Below are 16,711 nucleotides of genomic sequence, written 5' to 3' on the forward strand. Positions count from 1 at the left end.
TACAAAGTTTGAAAATGACTGCAGACAGGATTTTAAATCTTTCATTCATGGCTCTCTCCAGCTCTGCCATTTGTTCACCGCCACCTCATGTGTAGCCTTCTGTGTCACTGTGGCCAAACGTTCATGATATTGTTCCAGATGAGTCAGCAATTTGGAAATGAGGTTCTGTTGGCAGATAAATAAAGGACAGAGCTCAAAACTTCAATCCAAGTACTGTACATTGTACCCAACGTTTCAAAAGCAAACACAAGGCATATTCTTCAAGCTATTGGTGCCATTGGTTTCCTCCAGATGGTAGGCACAGGAGAGTCAGTCTGATGAAGTCATAATCTGCATCAACTTCACTCTCGCATCCCCATGAATAAAATTAAAATGAAGCCTCAAATGTTGAGGTTCGTTTCCAAAATAAAACATTGTATATCTTATCACCATCAATATAGTGTTCAGTAGTGTTATAATTGGAAAGGCTTGCTATCAAAGATTAATTTAGCATGTTGCTCTTAAATTCCCTGATCTAGGTCATAGTACAGGTAAGAAGGATAATTATTCAAATTAAATAAATTCTGTATACTTTTTTGACAGCTTTCAAAAAACAAAACTTCCTATACCTGCTAGTACTTTAGGTAGTGCTTCACTCCTGTTTACTATTATTCATGACCAAATATAATTTTGATTAGAGGTATTCAGAAGATCTGCCAGCAATTTAAATTGTTCAAATTCCTGCTGATATTCACAAATAAACATACAAAGTAATACAAACTTAAAATCCCAATCTAATTAAAATAAATCTATATTATAGATAAGACTTTTCTTCAAATTGCTATTACGTACCTCACATCAGACACATCCTTCTCACAGTTCTCTTGCAACAGCTTAATTTTTATCAGACATGTTGACGTTCACTGTTTATTTGAGCAACCTGCTCATTCTTTTTCTGGGTCTGAAGCTTAAGTTGATCACACTTACTTGTTTTGGAAAAAAAAAGAAAAAGTTAAATTGATGCACATTGTGATATATTTTAAAATAAAAAAAATTGTTTTGCTTGGGTTATTCCTGAATAAGCCAGAGATTAATTTACAATAAAATTGGCCAACAGGATTCAAGAGCACATTTCTTTGTGTATATCTAAATGGAATTCTAGACCATATAACAGGCAGGAGTGAATCATTCTCTTATTCCCCCTGCTTCCTTTTCACCTGTCTGGCAGAGTTTGGTGAGCACCAAGCACCCTTTACATTTCCTATCCAACATTCCCAGGGCAAGCTTTGTACTGGTTAGTTACAGAATAAAGCTTCCTCTTGGCTTCCCTTCAACACTACATTAACAGGTATAGCATGAGTTTGATTTTATGCAACATTCCTTGGGCAGGTGCAGTGCAGATCTGATATGGAGTCAAGCTCCCTCGATGTGATTCTATTTAACAGTTCCAGGACAGTTGTACCACAGCTTACATACAGAAGGAAGCTCACTATACTGGCCCACCAACACTGTGGCAGGTAGACCATGTTAATACAAGGGTTTCTGCTTCTACCCACCCTTTCAAGGCAGACAGATTGCAGATTGCTGTCATCCACTGGGTGAAAAAAATCTTTGCCTATCCCCCCTTTACTCTTTCCACTAATTACTTTAAACCTGTGCCCCTGTCTAAGAGAAATAGATCCTTCTTATTTACTTTACCTGGACCTCAGAATGCTATACAGCTTGATTTTGTCTCAACCTCGTCGGTTCCTAAGTAAACAACTCAAGCTTATCCAATCCTTCCTCTAAAAATTTCCATTCCTAACTTTGTCAGAAATTCCCCATATTCAGTTCAGTGTAATCAAATCTCTTCTGTAATGTGGTGATGAGAACTGAATGCTCAAGTTGTGGTCTAGTTAGTGTTGCAATATAGCCCTGGCAGAACCTTCCTGCTTTTGGATACTATGTCTCAACTAAAGAATGAAAAATTCCCAGCTTACCAACCTGTTCTGTTTCCATCTTGTCGTATCTTTCAGCATCCTCTCACTTACTACATATTCCATTGTTTTATTGCACCTCCCCAAATGCATCTCTTCACACCTCTCTGGATCACAGAAGCAAGCATCAAGGGTTTCCTTTGCTTCTTACCACTGAGCCAATTGTTGATCCAGTGTGCCATTCTCCCTTGGATTGCACTTTTTCAGTTAGCCTGTCATACTAAAATCCACACAGACATCATACATACTGCCCTCATTAATCATCCTCAAAATATTTAATCGTTAATCAGACACAACCTTCCTTAAATCTATGTTGACTCTCCCTGATTAATCTGTGGTTTTTGAAATTAAGTTGTACAATCTATCCATCAGAATTGATTCCAATAGTTTCCCTACCACCAAAGTTAAACTAATTGGCCTATAATTATTCACTTCAGCCCTTCCTCATACATGAAACAAAAATACATCAGTCCTTAAATTCTACATTATTACTTCTGTCGTAAGAGAATATTGAAAAAAAGATGGCCAGAGCCTTGGCAGTTTCCTTCTTTTAACAGCCTGTATTCAGGCCTAGCCACGTATCCAATTTATCCATGCACTTTGTTATCGAAGGAGCTCCAGGTTTGATGGTCTCACCCTTTTCCTTTATGGAAACATGTTTACCCAGTCTCTTGAATCTCCATCTAGAATGAGTCCCATTGTCGGGAATAGCCTGAGAGTGTTTGATGGGAAAGTGCAGTTGGTATCCTTACTTTGTAACTATCCAATGTTATACCTGTCTTAGGTATTTAAGGACAATAATCAGTTGATGTAATAGAGTTTAACCTAGTTTTACTCTGTAACTAATGCATGCTACATATAACCTGGGAGTGTTTTATTTTTCAAAAGCGACAGATAGCTTTATCCAGTCCACTTCTGATATATAACTTCTCCATCTAGTAAGATTGGCCTCACTCCAACTTAGAACTTTTAGCTTTTTCTATAACAATACTAAATCTAACTAAATGATAATCATTATTACAATAAAGTATTTTCTGACTTATACTACTTCTTCCTGTCCAACTTTATTCCTCAAGATCAAATCCAGAAATTGCACCCACTCCCTTTGCCCCTTATTGCTGGATGCACTACATGCTCCCTAAAAAGGTACTCCTAAATGCAATTTAGAAAATTTGTGCCCTCCATAGCCTTTAGATTAGATACAGAGTAAAGCTCTCTCTACATTGCTTATGAAGCAGCCCCAGGCCTGGTGCAGTACAAGTTTGACAGAGTAAGATCCCTTTACAATGTCCCATCAAATCTGCCAAGCCAAGCACAGCAGAGTTTCACTGCATTTGTTAGAATGAACTGGTCCTTTTTCCCTGCCGCTGCTGAAATTCGTTCGAGAGCAGACATTGAGCAAAACTTGGTGCTATATTTCAAATCAAATAATGAGAGACAATACATATCAAACAACACAATTATAAAAAGTTGTTCAGGAACAGAAAATGCATAGGAAAAGTGCAATCCAGGTACAATGCAGTTCTTCACTTCCATAGTAGTTCTCCCTGAAACAGTCAAAAATATCAGAAAAAATAGGACACCTTAAATTTCTCAGAAACTAATTAAATTTTTATGAGGTGGCAGGGAAGGTTGACAGGATACAGTCAATGTTGTCTACAAAGGTCTTCAAAAGGCATTTAATAAATTACACAAAAGTCGAGTTAGCAAAATTGAGATCCTTAGAACTAGAATCAATAGCAGAATATTGATGTAAAGGGAGGAAGCAGAGACTAGTGGCAAATATTTTCCTTTCCCCTGACTGAAGATAGACATAAGTGTTCTCCATTGTCAGTATTGGAACCATTATTTTTTTATATTTGTTGACGAGTGTATGGGTAAAGTTTTTAAATGTGCCACTGAGAAGAGGTTGAAAGTGAGGAAGGTTGGAATAGGCACTAAGCAAACAAAGAAAGGCTGGTTGAATGGGTGATGAAATTTAATATAGAGAACAGTGAAGTGCCAGGTGCTATATTTCATTACAAACCAGAAGGATAGACAATAAAGACTAAATGGCATAATCATAAAAGGTCTGCAGGAACAGAGAGACCTAGATCCACAGGTGCACATATAGTTGAAAGTGTAAGAGCATATCGAGAGAGGAGCTGGCAAAAGAAATGGGATTTGGGGATATATAAAAGAATAGAAAAAAAGGAAAGTTACTTTGAACTTGTGTAAAACACTAGTTAGGCCACAAGTGGAGGACTGCATTCATATCTGAATAACTATTTTGGGAAAGGGTTATGATCCTGTGCAGGGATGCAGAAAAGATTTCAGATGTGGGATCAACTGTTCCCTGAGGTTTCAGCTACAAGGTTAGAATGGAAAAGTTGGGTTTGTTCTTCTTGCAGCAAAGAAAGTTGAGAATAGACTTATTTGATAATAGATTGGCTACCTTTCGTCATACTAGGATTCTGATCTATTGACGATTTATCACCCAAAACCATTAATAGGGCACAAACTCAACATAAGTGACTTTTATAGATACCGAAAAGTTGTTGGCCAAGAAGAACCAAGAGTCAAGGGTTCTGAAAAAGGGATCAGTCATTTAGAACACAAGTGAAGAAAAACTTCTTCACTCAATGGGTGATAAGTTGTGTATCAGAGAAATGTCAATGAATATATCAAAAATCAATAGATTTTTGGATATGATAGCATTTCAATGCACATGGAGATAAATGAGAGAGTGGTGTGAAGTGTTGCTGTGAATTTATTGAATAGTAAAGCAGGCTCCAAGGACTGTATGGCCAACATGTTTTTTATTGTTTGTATTCATACCCATGATAGAACATTATGCCCTGCTTGATCAGACTATGTTGAACCCAGCCTCTGCTCATGGTTGCTGCCATTGCTAACCCATTAATGAGCACAAATATAAATAAACTTTTATAGCCATATGACAGCTTTACCACTGCAACCCTTTCATGAAGCACAGAAGGGTACAGGCAGCAAGAACTATCATATGGATCACTAATGGCCGTCCGATAGCTCACAAAAATTGAGTAAATTGTTTTTAATATGTGAAATTAAAGTTTAAAAAGTGAAAAGTTGATTTAAACACACTGCTATAAATTAATTAAAATATAATTATATGTTGAAGTAAGAACTAATGAGAAACTTACCTCAACGTATCTTTAAATGGAGATCATTCAAATCAATGGATGGCAATTAAGCTGAGGAGCCAGAGAGAAACGTATCTGTTCCCTTAGCTCAGCGACTTACAGAATGTCCCTGGACTCAAATAGCAAGTCCAGAACCAGAATGCAAGGTCAGATGTGCCCAGAATGTGCTGTCATTCATATTGCCACCAGCCAGCAATTATCTATAGATCCACTGGTCAGCCATGAGTCTGACCCCGAACACGTTCTTTGGTTTATTGTATGCATCGTGCCCAGGCCCAATAGTCCTTTCAATTTTATGCTGAAGAATTATAAAACTATGCAGAAGAATATTTGTATGAAACAGACAGTAGTGACACTTGGGTTAAAAACTGATAGATTAAAGCAGGAGCCTACAGCTGTTTTTCAGTTCTGATAACGACTGTACAGACGAGCATGAGTATAAGTTTGACCACTGTGCTTAATTTATTCTATCAACTAATTATAAATGCTAAAAGATGCACCACAGTGTTATGATCCAAAGCAAATACTAAAACAATGATTAAGTTTACATACGTGGCTACTGAATCAAGGTTATGCTCTCTAGCTTCCCGCTTCTTAAGCAGCTGCATTGTTAGCTTGTCTTGCTTTTCTAATTTTGAACAGAGAACCCTTTTCAGCTGAGTCTCTTCTTTTTGCATGTTTTCACACTCGAGTTTTTTTCTATCCAGCTGATTTTCTTCTTTCCAAGTCTGTAGAAGAGTCAAGAGAAAAATATATTCTTGCATGTTTCAGATAGTATCACTTTTGACATATATATGCATAAAATCTAACAGCTATTTGATTGAAGAGGGCAAGATAGTTCCAAAAGTATATTAAAAATCTATAACATGTAGCAGTCTTTACCTTCTGTCTTCATGCAACTCCAGAGACCATGAATATATCTTTTTTTTAAGTGGCAGGGAATTAAATAATAGCATGGCTCTGAAACTGTACACATGAAGCATTTTCCCTGCAATTTACAAGAGTGCCCTCACAAGGACAGCTCGAGTTCAACTATATAAAAGCTTAAGATTTAGATCTCAGTTGGAGTACTGTGGCCCAGATTGGGCTCATTGTGTATGAGGAATCCTGAAGCTTTAGGATGAATACAATAGAGATTCACTTGAACCTTGTTTGGCATTAGAAAACACAGATATGAGGACAGACTTGAAAAATGTAAGACGTTTTCTTTAGAACAGTACAGATTATAAAATAATGTTACAGAACTACTTAAAATTATCAAAGGATAGGCCAGGATAGATTAAAGGATGGCTTCCAGTGACAGATGAGTCAAGAAGAAGTTGTAATCAATGCAAGAAAAAAATAAAACAACTTTAGGAGAAGGAAGGAACAATGTCTTAGAGCTGTGGAATTCATTGTCAGAATAAAGGCAGAAAAAGTCATAATTTGGATTAGGTCAAAGATAAAAAGGATTGAAGAGTACAGGGTAGGTACATGTGATCTGAACTATTGAGTCAGGTAGAAAGCAAACAGGAAAATAGACCCATTGGGAGAATGGACAGTTTCCAAGTCGTAACTTCGAAACATTTCTATGCAATTAAAAAGCAAATGTATAAAATTTAAAACACACTGTAACAGAAATGAATACCTAGTAGACTTACCATAACACTGAGAACAGATTAGAGAGTGCAGTGAATTCTCTTTAAGGGGAGAAGATGCATCAAACACTTAATCTCATTTACAAGTAAAGCTTTCAAATGTTATCCAAAAATTCTTATGTATAAATGCATATATATATATATATATATATATATATAAGAATGGCAAAAATTAACATCCCCTTTTCTAATTAGCTTATTTTTCTATCCAATTCACCTAGATGATTTGGTCAAATATCTTAAAGGTAGATAAACGTACCAATACTCATTCCAATCAGTGGATGGGCTCCAGCCCTATGCCCCAGGCATTACCAGAACAATATTGTGAAATCTACCACATTATATACAAAGAATTAAATTTATGATACTTCGTAATTAAGGCATGTTTATTTTTCAAAATATCCTTGACTATCAAGCAATTCAGAGTTGTCCATCAACTTCAACCAGAATAAAGAACACTGATTGAAAGGCTCATCAGCACATGGCTCACACAAAATAAGAAAACAATAATTTGGAAGCATTTTTATAGGAGTTAGCAAAAGCTTAGCAAAACTTAATACAGTACATATGGTTTGATAAACATAAGAATTCACATACCTCAGTGTTAATGCTGCTTAATTGGTCATAGCTGGTCTGGGATTGTTGCAAGAAACTGCTGTAATTTTCCAGTTCTTTTTTTTGGAAATTGGTAAAGTTTGCCAACTTGTCCTGAAGTTCCAATGTTCTATCGTTTTTCTTTTGCTGTTAAATACACACAAAACTGAATTAGTAAGGAAATAACCTATCAGCTTTTTTTTTGATAAGCACGAGTTCGCACATCTACAGCACCAACTGGTGCTGCCACAGCCCTTGGTAAGCAGTTGTCAACTATTTATGACCAAGGCTTGATGATGCTAATCCAAAGCACTTTTTGCAAATTAACAATCCAACCAGGACATTAAGGAAAGACATAGACAAAATTCAGGGCAGGCCTCTCCTGTACTTATTTCAGTTTAGTAACAGAATGTGCGTTAATTGCATACACAGCCTACAGTACCCCTTGACATGCCAAGCACAATTCTGCTCAGAATAAATGGTCAGTGCAATACTAAGTTACAGTCTGGTGCCTCAGATTTCCTTTTAAGTGGATGATCAGACATCTGGAAATTGAAGAACAGTGACCATCTCATGTAGTCTAATCAGGAGACTTCAAACTATAACCTATAGAATAAGGAAATTACTATTTTAATCCTTGAGGAACAACCATGCACCAATGGAACAGATCTTACTAATTTTAAAGATACTGCTCAGAGACAAAACATGGAATTGTTCAATTACATAACAACATTTCTATCCTATCAGCCCAGATCTAATGATCACTTAGACATCCATGGTCAAAAAAAGACATCAGTTAAGATCAGGAAGCTGAAAATGGTTAAAGGGGTCTGAAAAAAGGAAATACAAAAGATGAGACAGAAAAACCATGTTCAATGGGACAAGGAAAGACTAAAATCAGAGCAGCCCTGTTTATGGACCTTGGAAAGAATGTAGAAGCACGCTGTGCGGGGTTGGGGCTGATTTTGAAAGGGGAGGTTATTGATGGCTTAAAACAGTAGTTTAGTGTTTGATTGCCAGGTTACAGTGCAGGGAAAGTTACATGGTATAGAGAGTTGACCGTAAGCTTTTGTAAAGTGGTGTTACTCAAATAACAGCACAAAATTGTCAGCAAGAATAATAAAAGCGTACTGAGATTGAACCCAAGAGGCAGGTTCAATGGGAGGTGGGTTAGAACGACTAAAGAAATGTTGAGAAATTGAGGTGATTGATACCATGGTAGAAAATGAAAAGACCAAGGTCATGAGAGAAGGAACCCAATCAGAATAAAAGTTCCAAAGGTGGTAGGAAATGTCCCCTAGGGTGTGTTGTTTGGAGGATTCTTCCAGCCAAAGATGTAGATAGAGTCAAAAAGCAACTCAAAAAAGTGTTAATACTAGCAAAACAATACTTTTTGACTTTTGCACAAAAGCTATTTGTTTCTTAATATTCTTTTCCACAAAATTAGAATGGGAAAACACTGGCAGTATCAAACAGTCTGGAAAACAGGTGAAGCCTTAGACAATTTAGCAAATAGCTGCTAGCAAGAGGTTATCATGTACAATCTAAAGTTATACAAAGATGTTCATACCAAGGCACCCTTCTTCTTTTCTACTGTCTCCCTCTGTGCCTGTATTTCACTCTTACGTTGTTCTGGGCATTCCACAATCATGGGCTTGAGCTTAGCTTGCCTCTCCTTTTCGTTAGCCAAGTCCTCTTTCAACTGGCTCTACCAATAAAAAATATTTTTAGGGGAAAAAATTAGATTAATGATTTCAACCTGTTGACCAACTGTTGGGATACAGTTGTATAATGGTTATTTTGCTGTACTGAAGACAGGATTACTGGCTATGAACTGAAAGTTCAAAACCTATAGGAGATTTGAATTCAGTTAATTAAATAAACCTGGAATAAAAATCTAATTTGGTAACAGCAACCATGAAACCAATGGATAATGATAAAATGTGCCACAGTTAACCAATACAGCTCAGACACGACTACACAGTGCCATGACTTTAAATGACCTAGCAATTCACACAGTTGTATCAAACTACCACATGAACATTAAGAAAACCAGATTGATCATTCAGCATCAACCTGGGCACCAAACACAATAAAAGGTATGTCCACTAATGCTCTCTTCACTAAAATCTGGGAAACCACATCAAAATTGAGATCTGTCCCACAGATTAGTTAACCAACAACCTTACTAACCAAATAATAACTTTCAGCAGATGTTGCCAACTCTTCACCTTCACCATCTTCAATGTGATGGATCTTATGGTACAAGGTCAAACCTGAGTACAGAAAACTCCTGCAGATTACCACCCAGTGCTGATGAACCAGTACTCCATTGCACTGAACACCACTTGACAGAAGCACCAAGATTAAAAGAGCACAGAATGCACTCTGGGTGGATGTACCACTAATGACGTAGTGAAAAACTGCCAAACTGGGCCTGAGCTTGAAGTGGGGATTTTAACTAATGACTGTAGTGTACATTTGTGCTCTACATCAGGTAAATAGAGATATCATTCATGTTTGATAAGTGAGAAATAACATGCCCACATCACTATGCTGGACAACGACCATCTTCAACTAGAGTTCTGACATTCAGCAAATTCCTCAACCCATCTACATCCTGGGCAGACATCTGAGGAGCTTTTTGCCCACAAGAGTATGTTAGATGATATTCTGTGCTGAGATGGTATTCAGTGCAAAACAGCTGCCAGCCTCAGTACTGGAAACGGATGTTGGGAATGAAGTTCTTTAGCTGTAGTCCTTGTGTACCTATTGCCTGCTCCACAAATGGAACTTTTTTGCTGTTGGTGACATGCCATCTGCAGATTTGATCAATCTATGGGGCTGAGTAGAGAATCAGCTTTAAGCCGTCATGGGACAGTTTTTCTCCTGGCTTGCAACTTCTTCACTGAAGTGCAGAGAATGCCTTGCTTTGAGGCATGGGGCCAGCTTGTCTCCAGCTTGTCTCCAGATATGAGGGATAGAAATGCTTGAGACTTGGCATACATTTAACTGGTGTCTGTTAAAGCTGGAGGCAACTAGCCGGATACATGTTCTCTGGCTCTCTGCAGTACTTAGGAGTCCTGATAAATTTAACTTCAGTAACACTCAAAGGGTGACATCATCCAAAATGATGCTGTTTACTCAACTAACACTACACCCATCATCTTATATACCCATTCCATTCACCAACAGTACACCTTAATGCAATGTGACACACCTGCAGAAACTTGCCAAGGTTTTGTCAACAGCATCTCCCAAATCTGTTACTTTTAACACTTAGAAAGACAAGAACAAAAGGCACATGGGAAATATTATCTCGATTTGAAAATATCTCTTTTTTGTAATCTTACACAAGTATGAAACCTAGGTGGCACAGTCAATTTTTATTCTGCTTTTCGATTTCGTTCCAACCTGTGACATGCTTTTGTTTATCAGATAAAACTGAAGTTCTTTTGAATAACTAAATGAAATTCAACAATCTCATTCACATCATTTTACCATGATGTGTGGGAGTCTGAAGTTCGAGCTATTTATATGCAAGAATAGGCAAGTACCTGTATATAAATAGATTTGACCGTAAATCTTTAAATTAGCCAGTTTATAACCATTCGGAAATTATCAGAATTTTATGTAATAGACAGCACAAGATCTGCAGTGTGCTCTGCACAAGCACATTAAGGTTTCTCGTTCTGTTTACATCTCCTCTAGGCCTCCCGCCCCCCCTACTCAGCTGTCACCATCATCATTTCATCATTTGCATCATTCAACCTTTCTTGGTCTGCATGCTAACACAGATATTTTGTTTGCTTTCTCCATTACTCCCACTTCTTTGCAACTTAAAATAGATTACTCTTTTAGTTTTGATATATGCATCCCTCAATCAAAAGAATATAAAATCTGCTAATGCTACTGCAATTTGGGATTTGGAAAGTGAATTGTACAAATTCCTCCAATTACCTTCCCTGCACCTTCGCTGCCATTGGGTTTAACATTCAGTCGTGTCCATGGCAATAACATATGGCATTTCCAACTCAAGGAACCAGTACTTTCCTGCTGTTTAAAACAGTGTCAAATCAATTGCAAGCATAAGGAGAGCATTCTTTTGTTAATCCACTTACAGAATGTGGATGTTGCTGGGAAGGGCAGAACATTGCCAATTCTTAAAAGTCCTTGAGAAGGCACTGGTGAGCACCTTCCTGAACCTGTATTATGATGGAACTGTCACAATTCTGTCAGAAAAGACTGCCAAAATTTTAACTCAACAGCAATGAAACAACGGGGATTTATTTTTAAGTCAGGATCATGTGTGCCAATTTGCAATTGTAATGTTGCCCTATGCCTGCAGCCTTTATCCTTCCAGTGGGTAGAGGTCATATGTTTGGAAGGTGCTGTTGAGAAAGATCTTGATATGCTGGTGCAATGCAAAGCTGTAATAATATTCAAATGGCTATTAACAAGCTAATTTAAAGTTTTACAGTCAAATGTATTTATACACAGGTGCCTGAAAATCGTTTTACATACAAGAAGTTTTAACTCAGCTCCCATTGAATATTGCACTTCTGCATTTCATGGTAAACTGACACATGGCGATGTTCTTACTGAGATGGTTGAGCTTCATTTAGATATTCAAAAGAAGTTCTATTTTTCTTGAGAAACAAAAACATGCCACAAGTTGAAACAGGAACTGGAAGGCAGAATAAAATTTGCACATGTGAAATCTTGACACAAGTCTAGGTTTCAAAAAAGTCAGCTTGACAACATTTACCAATTCACTAAATTCTTCAAGCTTTCATTGTCTAAGCCCAAATTTTGTTTCAGTCTTGAAGCACATATTGACTTACAAAAGATACTACAATTCTCACAAATCAAAACCTCGTCAAAATTAAAAAATAATATATCTACCAGCCCTTTGTTTTGTTCAGCAATTTCAGCCTTCTGTTGTGTAGTAGCATCTTGAATAGAACTCTGCACAAAAAAAATGCAGTACATTACAATATTATCAACATAGCATGAAGGAGGGCATTTCAAGACATTGCCTACAGATTGAAGATCCACTGGTGCAGCCAGCTGTCTTATGAAAATAGCAGCTTTTGCTAAATAGATGTTTTGCAAGTCCGGGTGAAAACCAAGTTCCAAGAAATGCCCAGGTGAATATCGGAGATTTGGTATGGTTTTTCTTTAATGAAGATGAAGACTAATAATTAGCTATGACAGGTCCAAATGCTCCTAACATTGTCACCTTGGCAATTAATTTCAACATGGTCGTGGATAGAAAAAAAATCTTTGAAAGCTGATTAACATATTGGGCCCAATGACAAGCACCACAGAAAACTAAATAAATGAGGAATATGTTTTCATATTCTGCATTTTCTAATGACCACAAAAAATCTAGTCACATTGAAGTTCAAATTTTCATACAGAACTAGGTTAGATTTGGTATGTCCCTTAAAACCTTAAAATAGGAGCTTATCCACTGATCCACTACACTGACCCACCTCCCAACCTGAAAGTTCACACATGCAGAATTTAGGCTTCTCCTGCCTGTAGGAGATTGCAAACTGGCTGTGCTCCTCTATGTAACAACAATAAATATATGCACCAGTAAATGTTAACAGTAAAGAACTTTGTAATGTTCTGCTACATTAATTCAAGTTAACAGAACGAGGAAAGCAGAGGAAGAAAACCTTTGCTGCCCTATTTTTGAGAAAAAATGCAAACATCTCCAACACAAGCACACTTACTTGTTTGTGGCGATATTCCCAGTTTATCACTTGCTGTAATTCTGTAATGTCAGTAGACAGTACATGAATTTTTGCCTGTTGCTCAGGTGGTATCGTGCTGGCAAAATAAATGTTTTCCAATTGTTGATTTATATTACTTCGTACAATTTGTATATCTTTAAAATGTCATTGAAATCAGTCTCTAAGAAACACATTTTAGGAGTAGTACAACAGGATCCAATCTATTCCACTATAACTTTGAGATGCCAGATAACTCAACTGGCATCTCTTCAGTCTTCAACTGAGAACTTGTGCTCAAAATGCCCAGGATTAGATAAAAGTATTTCATTACAACTGTAGTAGCGCAGAAAACTCAGTTTGCGTTTTGTAATAGTTTTTGAAGAACTAATAATTAATAAAGATCCTGTGTAACTAGATGATTATAGGATACCATCAACAATGGTTTATTACAGAACCATTAAATTTGCAAAATTATCATATTCACCCAAAAGAAAATTGAAATGCATCAAAATGGTACAAAATGCCCAACAATGGAGATTAAAGGAGAGTTAAGGCTTCAGTAACAATATATACAACCATATTTCTTTCTACAAATGTATTCCCTGACTATGCAGCATTTGTAATTGCTTTGTTCACATTACCCTAGCCTAAGAAAACTTTTCACCATTTTGACTTTTCCCAGAGCAGGTGATGACTTTGAAGTGCACACAATGCAGGTCAATTCCCACTGGAGGTTGATAAACCAAACACAGCAAATCATATATTTTCTGTATTTATGGGACCTGTAGCTTTGCAATGTACCTAGCAGCAACTACTAAACTTAAATTCCAATACTGGTATAATTGAGAAATAACTATTCCTCCGAAAGGTTAAACTGCATAAAGATCAACCTACTTCAGGCTTTGAATTCTGTATTTCATTTCTTCATTTGATGAAAGCATCTCCTGCATCATCTCCAAATTCAATTTCTGTGGGGAATAATTGAATGTGATATACAGTATTTTTCCACTAACATTACACTTTTGCAATGGAGCCTACTTTGCCCAAAATACGTTTTGCACTGTTTATTGTCAGAATAGTCATGGCTATAACTAGATCAGCAAAATAGAGATTGAATTGAAAAGTCCATTCACTTGCTTTTAGATAGACATCAGAATGAACCTGAAAATCAAATCAACAAACCTCATTATTAAAGTAAACAACAGAACCTAAAAATAAATAAGGAAGCTAGTGAGTAAATAGATCTTTTTGACTTAAAAAAAATCAAATGGGCCAAATTTGCAGACAACACAAACTGGGATAGGCATAGAAATGCTTAGATGAACTGGGCATTTGCAAGCATTTTGCAAAATAAATTCAGTGCTGCTCTGATAGAGGTAATGTACTACACATGGTGAAAATGCTCAAAGTATACAGATAAAGGATCAGAAATAACAAAACTGCATTGTAATGTCTTGCACTTTCAATATCTAAGACAATGAAAAAAAATAGCAGAATCCCAGTATATGCAGCTGACCATACCTGCAATGCATTCAATTCAGTTCTGGACTATCTTAGATAAAGATAGTTTTATTATTTGTGATACATACAGAATCCTGATAAGACCATCTATATTCACAGGTGAATATTTTGATGTGGTAATGAAAGATGCTTAGCTTTCTTAAGAGTACTCTCTTAAGAATTCCACAGGAAAAATGGAGCAAAGAAGTTATTGCTTTAAATTTTTAAAAAGTAATCTATCAAGACAAATACAGAATGAATAAAGAAATCCTATTAACAATAATCCCAAGTCAATACAATTCCTTCCTATCATTTGATACAAGAGTGAACGTTTTACTTGTTACAGGAATCTTGCTATATATTATTTGCTAGAACATAAGATTATCCTGCAATATAAAAAAAAATCAATACTTACGAAACTTTTTTGTTGGTTCAGATAGGTCTCCAGGGTTTTCCTTCTGAATTGAAGAAAACTGATGATACCACTCAGGATGAGAATGGTACACTTTTTGCCTTTGATAATGAAATTAATGTACAAGATGAGCAAGTAAAAAACAGAAAGAAAATAAATGGTTATCACTTTACACATCCCAAAATACCTCTCATATTATTTTGAAGTTCAATTATTAAAATTGAGTCATGCAGGCAAATATGTTAGATTGTAACAATAAAATTCATTCAATACCAGTGCTCCTCAAAAATTAACAAACACGTAATTTTTCTTACCATTTTTCCAAAGTGTAATTTACTATAATCTAGCTTCAATCTCACAATTTTAAAACCATTTAAATTAATTCAGGTCAACTGTAATTATCAACAGGTTAACTATAATAGCAAGATACACAACAAAACTATGAAATAATACACAATGCTACTTTTTCTACATACTTGCAATAATTACAAACATTTTTAGATCAAGAGGAATCTACCAATCTTCTGCTAGATGTAGTCCAAAATTTCTTTTTCTAGAATTTTTTTTAGACTGCATTGTAGCTATGTAAATAGGTTTGAAAATGTTCGCCCCAGTTCAATTTTAGTTTGCTTTCAATTTTTCATCACATCGAGTTTCCAAAGGCTGTCCTATAGCCCTATGTATGACTTATAGGGCTTGAAAAGGTGTTTGAGTAGGACTAGTGTTCAGGGGATAACTGTTATTTGAGGATTAAACTATACTCTTCACTTTACACACTCCACCACAATAGTAGATAGTAGAGAACTTAGAGGGGTAAGGCTGCTGTAGAAGTGCTAAAAAAACATTCACATGCAATATTCAAACCATACTCTAAACTGAGCTTGTTCTGCTGCACAACTGCTTAAAGAATACTATCCAGAAGAATTTGATTGCCTAGAATACCCAATAAGCCACATTTCAGCAAATAAAATTTTAAACCAGCATTTTGTATGGGATGGAGAGGGTGGGTAATGTGTTAACATGGACTGAAGACTAGGCCATGGATCAGTTGTTGATCCTCATTTATTTACTAGTTATGTTAATGACTTAAAGGAGGGAGAAGAGTGCAAGGCATTCAAGTTTGCTGATGGGGATGACACAAAAATAGATGGGAGATCATAATGCAATGAGGATACTGGACTCTGGAGATAGACAGGTGGCATGAATGGATGAACATTTGGTAACTTGATGTATGAAAGTATGAGGTCATGCACTTTGAAAGGAGGAATCAAAAGGCAGTCCATTATCTAAATGGAGAGAGATTGCAAATTAGTGGAGTACAGGGGGAATCTAGATGTTCATGTGCCCAAAACAAAAAAATTAGCGTGCAGGTGCAGGAAGCAATTTAGAAGGCAAATGGCACATTGGCCTTTATTGTTCAGGCTATAAAAATAGAGAAGTAATGACAAAATTACACAGGGTGTTGTTGAGGCTAGAGTACTGAGTATAGCTTTGGTCCCCTTATTTAAGGATATAGCAGCATAAAAGGCTGCCCAGAAGAGATTAATAAACTAATCCTTGGGATGAGTGGGCTGTACTACCATGAACAGCTAAAAAAGTTAAAATTTATTATTTGGAGTTTAAACGAATGGGAGATGATACTATTGAAACATACAAGATCCTAAGGGGGCACGACACATAGATGCTGAAATGTTTCCACTTGTGAGAG

At 36.5% G+C, this 16,711-nt stretch overlaps 1 protein-coding gene across 4 annotated transcripts in view; it reads right to left on the reverse strand.

Moving 5' to 3' along the window:
• Positions 1-837: 837 nt before the first annotated feature.
• nuf2 (UF2 component of NDC80 kinetochore complex) overlaps positions 838-16,711 on the reverse strand; it is a 33,573-nt gene continuing 17,699 nt past the window's right edge. For all 4 annotated transcript variants that reach the window (XM_052013053.1, XM_052013054.1, XM_052013052.1 and 1 more), the window contains 8 exons: positions 15,007-15,104; positions 13,986-14,059; positions 13,092-13,188; positions 12,253-12,315; positions 8,918-9,055; positions 7,351-7,494; positions 5,669-5,844; positions 838-965 (listed from right to left, as the gene is read on the reverse strand). In XM_052013053.1, coding sequence (XP_051869013.1) covers positions 884-965; positions 5,669-5,844; positions 7,351-7,494; positions 8,918-9,055; positions 12,253-12,315; positions 13,092-13,188; positions 13,986-14,059; positions 15,007-15,104 — 872 coding nt within the window. In that variant the 3' untranslated portion in view covers positions 838-883. The remainder of the gene's footprint in view (positions 966-5,668; positions 5,845-7,350; positions 7,495-8,917; positions 9,056-12,252; positions 12,316-13,091; positions 13,189-13,985; positions 14,060-15,006; positions 15,105-16,711) is intronic.

Source organism: Pristis pectinata, chromosome 3, assembly GCF_009764475.1.
Source record: "Pristis pectinata isolate sPriPec2 chromosome 3, sPriPec2.1.pri, whole genome shotgun sequence".
Taxonomy (NCBI): Eukaryota; Metazoa; Chordata; class Chondrichthyes; order Rhinopristiformes; family Pristidae; genus Pristis; species Pristis pectinata.